The 12,550-nt window shown below is 39.1% G+C and overlaps 1 protein-coding gene across 6 annotated transcripts in view; it reads left to right on the forward strand.

Moving 5' to 3' along the window:
• Positions 1 to 12,550, forward strand: part of STXBP5 (syntaxin binding protein 5) — a 157,927-nt gene that overhangs the window by 21,943 nt on the left and 123,434 nt on the right. For 5 of the 6 annotated variants that reach the window (XM_015472897.3, XM_005211027.5, XM_024996769.2 and 2 more), the window contains exon 4: positions 3,854 to 3,954. In XM_015472897.3, the coding sequence (XP_015328383.1) occupies positions 3,854 to 3,954 (101 nt within the window). Of the gene's footprint in view, positions 1 to 1,828; positions 2,235 to 3,853; positions 3,955 to 12,167; positions 12,242 to 12,550 lie in introns of those variants that run through there. The other variant, XM_059889790.1, reaches the window with a different exon arrangement.

The raw sequence follows: 12,550 nt of genomic DNA on the forward strand, positions 1-12,550 counted from the left end.
AACCAAAATCCATTAGACACTGGTTATTGTCCAGAGTTCTTGCTGTATCACTTATTGGGTGAAGTAATTGATACCTTTCTTTCCACTACAGTGTAAAGTTGGGAGGGAATTAGAGATACATCATTTTATTAGTAGAATAAACAATGTGTTTGCAGGTTTTAAACAAGTTTGAGCAGCTCTGACAATAGATGTTTTCAGATGTAGGGACAGGCAGGAAAAGTTGGTCATAGAACAAAAGCAAATTACTCCAGAAAAGATTCTGCTGTACTTGGATGTGAGGGTAGTTTATGGGCATTCTTTTTGCCCCTGGGTCCTTGGGTTCCATGGAATGAATTTTTAGATGTAAATAAGAGAAAGAAAATATTTTCTTCATATCAGAGGATTTAAGTGAGGCAGTAGAGATATACAGAGCTAAAGAGAGTAATATAAACATTTTAGTAAAACTGTGATCCAAATGATACACAGTTGTGTAGGTTTTTCAAGGTCAGAGGGAAAAACTTCAGTATTCAATTCAGTATTCTGTGTAAGATTGAGCAATAGGCCTTGTAAAATGTTAAGATACACATAAAAAATCACTATGTAGAAAGTTGTTGAATCCATATGTGAGGTTTTTTTCCTTTTTAAAAAAAATTATGAAATAATTAGAATGGCCACTAGCTTCAAGATAGAGACCCTATGTACCCTCTCCCCTTTCCCCCATAGTAATGTTTTACATAACAATAGTAAAATATTAAGCCAGGAGAAAGACATCAATGCTATTTACTAGACTACAAGCTGTATTTTGAGTTCACCACCAGTTTCTACACTCTATTGTGTGTATGTGTGTATAGTTTCATGCAATTTTATTGCATACATACGTTTCATGTAATGACCAACAGGAACAAGGTACAGGTCAGTACCAGCACGTAAAGGAATGCCCTCAGGCTACCTCTTTATACTTGCAGCCCTTTCTGCTCTCAGACCCTAATATGTGGCAACCGCTAACCTAGTCTCTGTCTTTATGTTTCTGTTAAGATCATTTTCTTAAAAGCAATGTAAATAACATTGCAAATTGATTAACTATGCACCTAAATTTGGTCTACCCTGGTAGCTCAGGTAAAGAATCCACCTGCAATGCAGGAGACCCCGGTTCAATTCCTGAATCAGGAAGATCCCCTGGAAAAGGGACAGGCTACCCACTCCCGTATTCTTGGGCTTCCCTTGTGACTCAGCTGGTAAAGAATCTGCCTGCAATGCAGGAGACCTGGGTTTGATCCCTGGATTAAGAAGATCCCCTGGAGGAGGGCATGGCAACCCACTCCAGTATTCTTGCCAGGGAAATTCCTGTGGACAGATGAGCCTGGTGGGCTACAGTCTGTGGGGTCGCAAACAGTCAGACACGAGTGAGCAACTAAACACAGCACACCTAAATTTTTGAAATCTTAACTAGTCGATTAAAAATCTTATAATCTTATTAGTTGATTGGTGGCTCAGACTGTAAAGTGTCTGCGTACAACATGGGAGACCCGGGTTCAGTTCCTGGGTCAGGAAGATCCTCTGGAGAAAGAAATGGCAACCCACTCCAATACTCTTACCTGGAAAATCCCATGGACAGAGGAGCCGGATAGTCGATAACCCATGGGGTCGCAAAGAGTCAGACACGACTGAGTGACTTCACTTTGACCTTTGACTCTCATGCATTGGAGAAGGAAATGGCAACCCACTCCAGTGTTCTTGCCTGGAGAATCCCAGGGACAGAGGAGCCTGGTGGGCTGCCGTCTCTGGGGTCACACAGAGTCGGACACGACTGATGCGACTTAGCAGCGGCAGCAGTCATTATTCATAATGCAGGATTGTTTTCTGTAGAATTTATCATAAAGTTCTTTGATATTTTACATGTTTAAATGTTACACTTTAAGTACTTCAAAATGACAGTTTTAAAACATGCTTAACAAAATATGACTGTTTAAATGGGAATGGCTATGGAAATGTGAAAATTGAGAGTAGCTATTTGCTTTCAGTTTTGGAAAAGCATTATGTAGGTAAATGAGCCACCATAGGCAGTCAGCTGTATTTTGGCTCTACATCTTCTCTTCTTCCTTGAGATACTAAGATGGGACAAACATCTTGAGAAAGAAGATGACCTGGTCTGAAACTATGGTGGAAGTAAGAAGGAAGAGTACAAATTTGGATACTCTGAATCCTTTGAGTTTTCTGCTTCAGAGTGATGAAGATGTCTTCTAGTGAAAAGGAGAGTATGTGGACTTTAAGTATTTCTGGTTTCCAATTAGTCATATTGGGGCAATAGGAGTAGAGTACTTTACCCAGTAGAGTACTGGGTACTCTACTTTACCCAGTAGAGTAGCCCTCATCGAATTTCAAAGGTGGAAAGGACTTGGTGAGATCATTGAATGTAAATCGTCTTCAGAGCTGTTTTAGTTCTCTTGGATAAATGATAAACTCTTCCTATTTTAAAAGAGAGATTTTAAGATTTCTCATCATAACCTGAAGGATTGGAATTGCAAATCTTTTTTGAAATTAAAATAAGTTCTTCATGTTGCATTTATTATCTTATTCTCTGTTAGATGAAGAGTATCTTCTTCCTCTTTTGAGGAAAAACATTGATATGTCTTAATAAATCAGCCTTAGTCTATAGATTTTTAATCCAATTCACACATCAAAATCACTCCTGGCAATTAAAAAAAATAAATCTGCAATGGTTCTTGATCTAAAAATTCTGATTTGTCATGTTGGAGGTGAGACTGAGTCCCCTACGTGATTGTCACACGGTGCCAAAGGTTTTCTTTTTCAGACCTGATAGTGTTTAATAGTTTTGGCTATTCTAACTTTCTAAATTAGTCAGATTCTTCAACGCTTTGGAATGTGAAATTGTAGAGAGCTGAATGCTATCTTTGTTTTCCATATCATTATAGTAGTAGAATTATGATCTAAGCAAAGTACGTTAATTTGTCTTAAGCCAAATCAAAGTTACTTCATACCATATATTTTAGTCAAGGGAGTATGTATGATAAGGACAAAGTAACTTATGGTCTGACTTCTAATTTTATATAACTAGTTGTTGATAGCTATATCCAACTAGATCCTAGTATCAGTTCTGAATTCAGTTGCTCAGTCATGTCTGATTCTTTGTTACCCCATGGACTTTAGCATGCCAGGCTTCCTTGTCCATCACCAACTTCCAGAACTTGCTCCAATTCATGTCCATCGAGTCAGTGATCCCATCCAACCATCTCATCCTCTGTCATCCCCTTCTCCTCCTGCTTTCAGTCTTTCCCAGTATCACGGTCTTTTCTAATGAGTCAGCCATTTGCATCAGTGGCCAAAGTATTGGAGCTTCAGCTTCAGCATCAGTCCATCCCAATGAGTATTCAGGACTGATTTCCTTTAGGATTGACTGATCCTTGATTGATCCTAGGATTGATCTCCTTGCAGTCCAGGGAACTCTCAAGGGTCTTCTCCAGCACCACAGTTCAAAAGCATCAATTCTTCGGGGCTCAGCCTTCTTCACAGTCCAACTCTCACATCCATCCATGACCACTGGAAAAACCATAGCTTTGACTAGACGGACCTTTGTCAGTAAAGATCCTAGTATACTTTTAGTTTATAAGATATTAAATTGTACTTTAATTAAATTGTTTAAGTTTAAACATAATTTTTATACATCCATATACACATAATACACTCTTCTATGTCTGCTGCTTAGAATTTGGGTGAGGCAAATGTTTCTCAGAACTAAAGCTAATATTGGCAAAAAGCTTTGAAATTTGAGAAGGAGATTTTTTGGCAGCCCTTTTAGTAGCATTAATGTTTGTAAATATATTCTATATAAAGTATATTACACTTTATTTTTAAGGGAGCTCTTGTGAGTGCCTTGGCTGATGACACCTTACATTTATGGAATTTACGTCAAAAGAGACCTGCCATACTACATTCACTTAAATTTTGCAGGGAAAGGTAAGAATTTCCTCAGTTATTTTATGTATATGCTATTTTATACTTCTTGAAATTTTTTGAATATTATTCTTTAATTTTTTGTGCATGTGATGGATTTTGTGTGCAATCTAAAAAATAATTCAAAAACTTAAGCTGCTATACAATAAAAAGCAAGTTTCCTTCCTTTTCATACCTGTCTTCCTCTGTAGAGGTACCCACAGAAATTTCTTTTGTGTCCCTCTAGAACTATGTAAATATATAAACAAAAATCTCTGTATATAGCTTTTTTATTTGCATAAAGGTAAGGCATTACATATTCTCTGTGAAACTTGTGTTCATTTAATAAAGCTGATCGATTTTTTTCATATTGCTATATTTAAATCTTCTTTAGTCATTTTTATAACTGCATAATACTTCACTGTATGGAATTGCCATAATTTATTCAGACTGTCTTCATGAATTAACTGGAAGTTTGATATATCTAAGACTGGGTTTAATATGAATGAACATTTCTGTCATTTTCAGTTTATTGTTCATTATTCTTTGTGATGTTACATATTTCTGTGCCCACTTAGGCAAGTATATCTATAATATAAATTTGTAGAAGTGAAATGACTTGGTTATAAAAATCTCACATGACTTGTGAATTTTGTGGGTGATTAGAAAGGGCTTTTTCACTCCAATTTTGTTAAACATTCTCCCATATTTTTTTAAAGTGCTCTGAAAGCTGCATTTTTGTGCTTAAACTTTGATTCATGTGGAACTTCTTTTGGCATGAACTATGCATAAGGAATACAGTCTCTCCTCCCCATTGTTACGAGGTGTATTTTTTTGGTGTGTATATGTGTATTTGCTATGCTCTGCTTAGTCACTCAGTTGTGTCATACTCTTTATGACCCATGGACTATAGCCCACCAGGCTCCTCTGTCCATGGGGATTCTCCAGGCAAGAATACTGGAGTGGGGTGCCATGCCCTACTCCGGGGACCTTCCCAACCCAGGGATCAAACCCAGGTCTCCCACATTGCAGGAGGATTCTTTACCATCTGAGCCACCAGGGAAGCCCAGGAATACGGGAGTGGGTAGCCTGCCCCTTCTCCAGGGGATCTTCCTGACCCAGGAATCGAATTGGGGTCTCCTACATTGCAGGAGGATTCTTTACCACTTGAGCTACCAGGGAAGCCCATATATGTGTGTGTATATATATATGTATATCTGTGTGTATGTATATATGTGCATGTGTGTTAAGGTTAAGAAATCTGAATCTAGCTAGCATCTGAATGCAGTGGAGTTAGTGTCAGGCCATGTCTGTAAGAAGGTAGGCATTAGACTGCCCAATCCGTGTCCAAGAATCAGGCCATGTCCCTGCCTTGATAAATATCAATCCATTCAGATTATATAAACTGATCAGTCTGTTTGTGAATTTGGGCTTCTGCCCACAGTGGCCTTCCAAAGTAGACAAGCTAAAGAGGCTGCTGGGAATATAGCATAGCCTTTCCTAGCCAACACCAGAGCATGTCTGCATTGTATGCCAGACCAGAGCTGGCAGGTGGTCAGTAGCATAGTTAGCTATTGGGCTACATCTTGTCTGGGAAGATAAATCCCTGAATGGGTTGGAATCATGGTTCTACTACTAGGAAAGGGGCAAACATGGTAGAGGAGTTTATGGAAGGAGGGAGCAACGAGATAAGGGAGAAAGGGCAAGGAAAAAGTCAAGGTTCAGTTCTTCTCCACCCAATGGGAGTAGAGCCAGCCTATCAACTTGCTGGGCAGAGTTTCTTAGTCTGTTTGCCAGTGGGATGTCAGAAGAGGCTCTCCATCAGCCTCAAATGCCATTGGACTGGTGAAAGTAGTGGTGAGCATCTTAGTACTCATCTTCTTGGTGTTGGTCTCCAAGCATCTACTGACAGTGGAAGTGTAGGTATAGCAGAGTTGTTGTCAACCTGGTGTATTTTTACCCTCCAGAAGGCATTTAACACTGTTTGGAGACATTTTTTGTGCACTTGAATTGGGTTGGGTGAGCAGTGGTACTGTTATCTAGTGGATAAAACCACAGTTCCTGTCAAACACATTAAAATGCATAAGACAGTCCCCCATAACAGAGAATTATCTGGTCCAAAGCATCAGTCGTGTCAAAGTTCACAAAAGCCTGCTAGTTTCACTAGCCTGCTAGTTCACTAGCACATCAGAGTGAAATCATTTGATCACTGTGGGGTGCTGTGCAAATTCTCTTAATCCACCACCCACTGAAGGGATTCTTCCAGGATGTAGAATTCTAGTAGAAGAATACCTCTGATAATTCATTTCCCAGTGGCATACCCATATTGCTCGCTGGGACACAGGAATGCGGCAGTATGTCATCCAAGTTCACATACATACACTGCAGGTTATCATGGCAATCTTCATGCAGGAGGGATCAGGCCTTAAGGAGTCCCACAGTGGTCAGAGTCCCATGATTGTCTGGTATGTAGTAAAGTCTCCTCTGTGGTACCCCTAAGGTTGGTTTCCAAAAAATTCTAATAAATGTGGATAAGGAACCATAAGCTAGTCAATAAGGTGCCTATAGGCACATATATTGGCAAACGGATGGCATCTTTGTGTGAAATATGAAAAAGTAGCCCTTTTTGGTGGATACAACTTCAGAGTCCACCATTCTCCTCCTTAGTGGGGCACCATTGTGCAGGGTGCAGCGGATACAATTGTATGAAGTGATCCTAAAAGTTACAAATCAAATCAACTGATGGAGTTCCCCATTTTCAGTTTTGTAATATACTCTACCCACCTCACCAGTAGAAACTAGTTGGTTCTGATCAAAGTTCAGCTTCCCTTCAGCCTTTATTGTGCTGTGCTTAGTCACTCAGTCATGTCTGACTCTTTGCAACCCCGTGGACTGTATCCGGCCAGGCTCCTCTGTCCATGGGGATTCTCCAGGCAAGAATACTGGAGTGGGTCGCCATGCCCTTCTCCAGGGGATCTTCCCGACCCAGGGCCTTTATTAGGACAACAAAGAGCAAGACACTGTAGCATGGGTAACTTGGTTCTTGAATATTCTCTTTGGATGAAATCCTCTAGGATGGCCACAGACTTCTATAGCAGCTGTTGTACCTCAGTGCTGAGAAATGGGCCCGATGCCTCATGGTAGAACTTAAGTTCAGATTTCCTCAAAAGGTAGGGAGGGGCCAGGTGCCGTTTGGGAGTCTACTATTATGCAGCATCTGGTTCCAGGTGGGGAGGGGAAGGCATACTACTATGCCTACTACAGCTCTAGGAACCTGCCCATGGTGGTAAGACTTATTCTGCCCCTCATCCTGAACTCTTGTCATTTATGACTTTTGACTTTTCATAATGTCCTGTAATCTCTGCTCTGGTGGAAGCCTTCTGTAGGAGCAGCTGACCCAGGCAGGAGGAGGGATGGAATCCTATCATTTCCTGCCCATCCTTCCGTCTCCCTCATTTGCAGGTATCTGTTTTTTTTCTTTATGCAACTGCTTTGCGTTCCGTTTTTATATCCATATCAGTCAGAATAGTCTGGTATTATAAAATACTCTAAAAAATCTTAGAGTTAAAGGAACAACAGTTTATTTTTACTTATGCTATATGTTCTTTGTGGATTTGCTGGAACACTCTTTATTATCATTATCATTTTTATTCCAGAATCTTGGCTGAGGAACAGCCAGTCTTTACAGCATTACCAGTCAGTGTAGTGAAGAGAAAAAGAGTATGGAGAAACACGCTTGGCTGTTAAAACTTCTGCCTGGACATGATATATATCTCTTCCATTCTCATTTCTTGGGCCAGAGCAAGGCACATGGCCATCCCTAGTTTTACTCAACTAGAAGAAAAAGAGCTGGAATATTTATGAATACTTACAACTACCATGCTGCTGATTTTTATTATTGACATTGAAGTACAATAAGCAGTAACCTAGTTAATTTTCCCCTCATTCCACGATGGATTTGGGCTAACTTAATAGTTAAGTTACTCTATTTCATCTTTATGCTATGTGTTTTTATTCTGAAACTAGGAAAGGCAGCAAAAGTATGAAAATTTTATAAATCTATCTTATTACATTCTGAACAATTGTTAAATGCATCAAAGTTTTTATTGTAATATAGTCTTATTTTTTATTATAATATAGTCTTATTTTCCAGAGAATGCAATGGCACCCCACTCCAGTACTCTTGCCTGGAAAATCCCATGGATGGAGGAGCCTGGTAGTCTGCAGTCCATGGGGTCACTAAGAGTCAGACATGACTGAGTGACTTCACTTTTCACTTTTCACTTTCATGCATTAGAGAAGGAAATGGCAACCCACTCCAGTATTCTTGCCTGGAAAATCCCAGGGACAGAGGAGCCTGGTAGGAGGCTGTCTATGGGGTCACACAGGGTTGGACACGACTGAAGCGACTTAGCAGCAGCAGCAGCAGTCTTATTTTCGGAGAAGGCAATGGCACCCCACTCCAGTACTCTTGCCTGGAAAATCCCATGGACGGAGGAGCCTGGTAGGCTGCAGTCCATGGGGTTGCTAAGAGTCGGACACAACTGAGTGATTTCACTTTAACTTTTCACTTTCATGCGTTGGAGAAGGAAATGACAACCCACTCCAGTGTTCTTGCCTGGAGAATCCCAGGGACAGGGGAGCCTGGTGGGCTGCTGTCTCTGAGGTCTCACAGAGTGGGACACAGCTGAAGTGACTTAGCAGCAGTCTTATTTTAATAAATAGTTAAAATTTCTTATTTTAGTAGAAATTTATATAGGAATTACAATGATTTAATTGTAATTTTTCATAATGTGGATTTTTTTCTGGTTTTAACTTTTTGAAATTATGCTATAATATGTTTGGCCACTAAGTTGTGTCTGGCTCTTTTGTGACCCCATGGACTGTGCTACAATATATATAACATAAAATTTACTATCTTAACCATTTCTAGATGCACAGTTCAGTTGTGTTAAGCAACCATACAATGTGGATATTTTGATAAGATTTCACTTCTATAATTAAGAAAAAAAATGTAGAAATTGAAGTCTCAAATTTTGGTTTAACTATATGAATTTAGATATTACATCAATGCTTTGTTGGTTTTGGTAGAAACTTTGAATTTGACAAGTAAAATTCTATCTGGCAGTTGCCTTATCAGAATATGTTCAATTTAGCTTCTGTATTTCTTTTTTTCCTTTAAAGAAAGTTTAATTGGGAGAAAGTTGTGGTTTTATAATTAACTACAACTGTCTGCTAATCTTTTTTCATCACCTTGAACTATCACGGGTAGGATTCTTTTTAAAAAAAGTTTTTATTAGAGTATAATTGATTTACAATGTTGTGTTAGTTTCTGCTGTACAACAAAGTAAATAGCCTGTATGTCTACACATATCCCTCCTTCTAAAACCTCCCTCCCATTTATCACTCCTCTAGGTCATCACAGAGCACCAAGTTGAGTTCCCTGTGCTATAGAGCAGGTTCCCACTGTCTGTTTTACACATAATAGTGTATATATGCGCATGACCAATATTCTTAACTACATTACATTTTTCCTAATGGTTTTGAAGTAACAGTATATGAAACATTTCAAGATTAAAGAATAAATTTATATATCTATGCTTTCTTATGTAGGATCTGTTATTCTTTTAATGAAATTTCAAAGGCTAGAATTTTTCTCCATAAATATATTAGACACCTCAATAGCCAAGTCTTTATATTGAAACTAAAATATTTGTCTTAAAGATATGTTTTCTTTTATTCTAACACTCTGATTTACAGTTTACTCTCTGATTTAAAGCTTTTCATTTGATGATATGTATATTTAGAGAATAAAATAAGCATGCATTCTAAACTAATGGTTAGGAAAATATATGGATTGATAATCCATTAATAATCAAAATTTCATCTTAGCAATCATCAATGGAGCATCAGTGACCAAAGTCCTCTAAAGAAAAAAAAAAGTAATCAATAATAAAGTAACCAATTCAGATACCAACATAGCAGTAGAGAGTTGATGCCTGTAATACTTTAGGAATTGACCGCTGCCATAGTGTCGGATTTTCTTAGTAGCATCAATAAAATAATGTAGGGACAAAAACTAATTTGTCTCATTATATTCTTATTATAGTATTACCTAAATACTATTCTTTGCATATTTATGAGGCTTAAAATTTGCTTAGTTTTCACAAGAACAAGGCATAGCTATAAAAGAAAATTTGGCTGGGTATCAGCCCTCAAAGTTTCTAGAGGTCTTGGAAATACTTTAATTCATTGCACATATTTAATGAGAAAAATATCATAATATTGGAACAGATTCTATACCTGGAATTACAGTTTTTGTGGTAATTGCAAAATATTTTTCTATGAAAGCAGCTTAATGAAAAGTATACATGCATTAGATTTGAGAGCAATTTGGTGAGAGGAAATTCAGAACTAGAACAAAGGAATGGAATGAAAGCCAGACCTGTTAGGAAGGCAGGCAGAGAGATCTTCCACTCTGGACCTAATTCTAGTCCACAGAGAGAATTGCTTGCTCATATGGAAATGATGAGTCACCTTGGGAATTCTCAGTGTAGAGAACCACACGCTGAGACAAAATTTAAAAAGGGAACAGACATTCTCAGTGTTCAGAGAAAAAACAGTTGTGGACTGGTGACCTTGAGACTATAAAAGTCAGGAAGGGTTGGATAACTTCCTAGAGTAAACTTATAACTAAGGAATTCTGACAAGGAAATTGAGGCAGCCGGAGAGACTGATATACTTGCACCAGGGGTTTATAATATACTCAAGTGACAGTGGTACTCAGTGCAGAAGACACAAGAGACTCAGGTTCAATCCTTGGGTCAGGAAGATCCCCTGGAGAAGGAAATATCGACCCTCTCTAGTATTCTTGCCTGGGAAATGCCATGGACAGAGATGCCTGGCGGATTGCAGTCCATGGGGTCACAAAAAAGTCAGACACGACTGAGCATGCTTGCACGCAGGTGCAAAAAAGATGTAGAAGGAGAGGATCCCTGTAACAAATACCTAAAAATGTAGAAATCACTTTGGAATCAAGCAGTAGGTAGAGGTTGGAAGAATTTGGGGAAATATGATAGAAAAGCCTAAACTGCTTTGACTGGCTGTTTGTAGGACTTTGGACTCAGAGACTGCTGCCAGAGAGAGCTCAGAAAGAAGAGAGGAACATGACTTTGGAAACTGAAGGAAGAAGTTCCTTGTGCTATAGCAGCAGAAAGCTTAACAGAAGTGTCTCTTTGTACCATGTTTAAATGTTAACTTGTATATTTAGCTGAAGAGATTTCCAAGGAAAGGCTTAGAGGTGTGATCTGACTTTTTCTTGCTGCTTTATAATAAAATGCAAGAGGAGAGGAATAAATTGAGAGAAAGAATTTTTAAATGAACTAGGACTTGATTTGGGAAATTCTTACCCCTGATCTATTTGGCACAAGACAGCTTCTGAAAGTGTGGCATAGGGAAAAACCTGAGGATGTGGCTGAACAACTTTTCAGTAAAAATCTTTGGCAGAACAAAAGGTCATAGTATTTAATTACATAAAGAACTCTTTTAAGAGATTGAAAGTATGCCTTGTAGACCTTCTCAACCAAACTAGACAACCTGTAGGAAGTTTGAATATCATTCTTGGGCCCTCTCAGCAGGAGCCTAGATAGAAAAGGTATTGCCTCCAAAAGATTTGTGGGTATGACTTTTTCTAATGCAGAAAACCCAGTGAAAGGTATTCAAGTCCACAACTCAGCTTGGACTTAAAGAGAGTACAGAATGAAAGGAGGCTACAGCAAAAGTACTTGGCTGTGAAAGTGAAGTTGCTCAGTTGTGTCCGACTCTTTGCGACCCCATGGACTGTAGCCCACCAGGCTCTTCCATCCATGGGATTCTCCAGGCAAGAATACTGGAGTGGGTTGCCATTCCCTTCTCCAGGGGATCTTCCCAACCCAGGGATCAAACCCAGGTCTCCTGCATTGTGGGCAGAGGCTTTAACCTCTGAGCCACCAGGGAAGCCCTTTCATGAGAAAGGATGGTTAAGAGGGCAGAACTGGGGTACATGGAGGCTTATTCCCAGGCCTTGAAGCCTTATTAAGAAAAATCCAACATTTGGCCAGTTGGACTTCAGAAATTTTATGGACTCATTTTCACCTTCCCTTTCCCCCCATTTTGGACAAGAATTCCCACAATTGTTATGCCATGCCTGTTCAGCCTGAATCCTTGAGGAGCTGGGAGCAGATAATCGGTCTCTTCAGTTTCAGATGTGGAATTGTGCCCAAGATCAAGACTGAATAGTTCTCAGGACCCTCATCTGCTACAAATTTAGATGGTGAGATTTGAATTTTTGAGCTGATGTTTGGATGAGATTTTGAAGTTGAATTAATGCAATAATTGGTTGAGACTTTGGGAATATTGAGATGGGTGAATGTATTGCATTTTGAAAGGATGAATCTTTGGAGGTTGAAGGACAGACGATTAGAGGCAGAATTCTAAGATGGCCTCCAAGATTTTCACTCTTTGGTAAACACACACCTTCTCCTAATTATTCAGTTCTAATCTAAGTATACTGCCATGAAGGAATTTTGCAAATGTAGTTGAGATCCCAAATCAGTTGCCCTTCATACAGGAAATTTATCTG

This window comes from Bos taurus, chromosome 9 (assembly GCF_002263795.3).
Source record: "Bos taurus isolate L1 Dominette 01449 registration number 42190680 breed Hereford chromosome 9, ARS-UCD2.0, whole genome shotgun sequence".
Taxonomy (NCBI): domain Eukaryota; kingdom Metazoa; phylum Chordata; class Mammalia; order Artiodactyla; family Bovidae; genus Bos; species Bos taurus.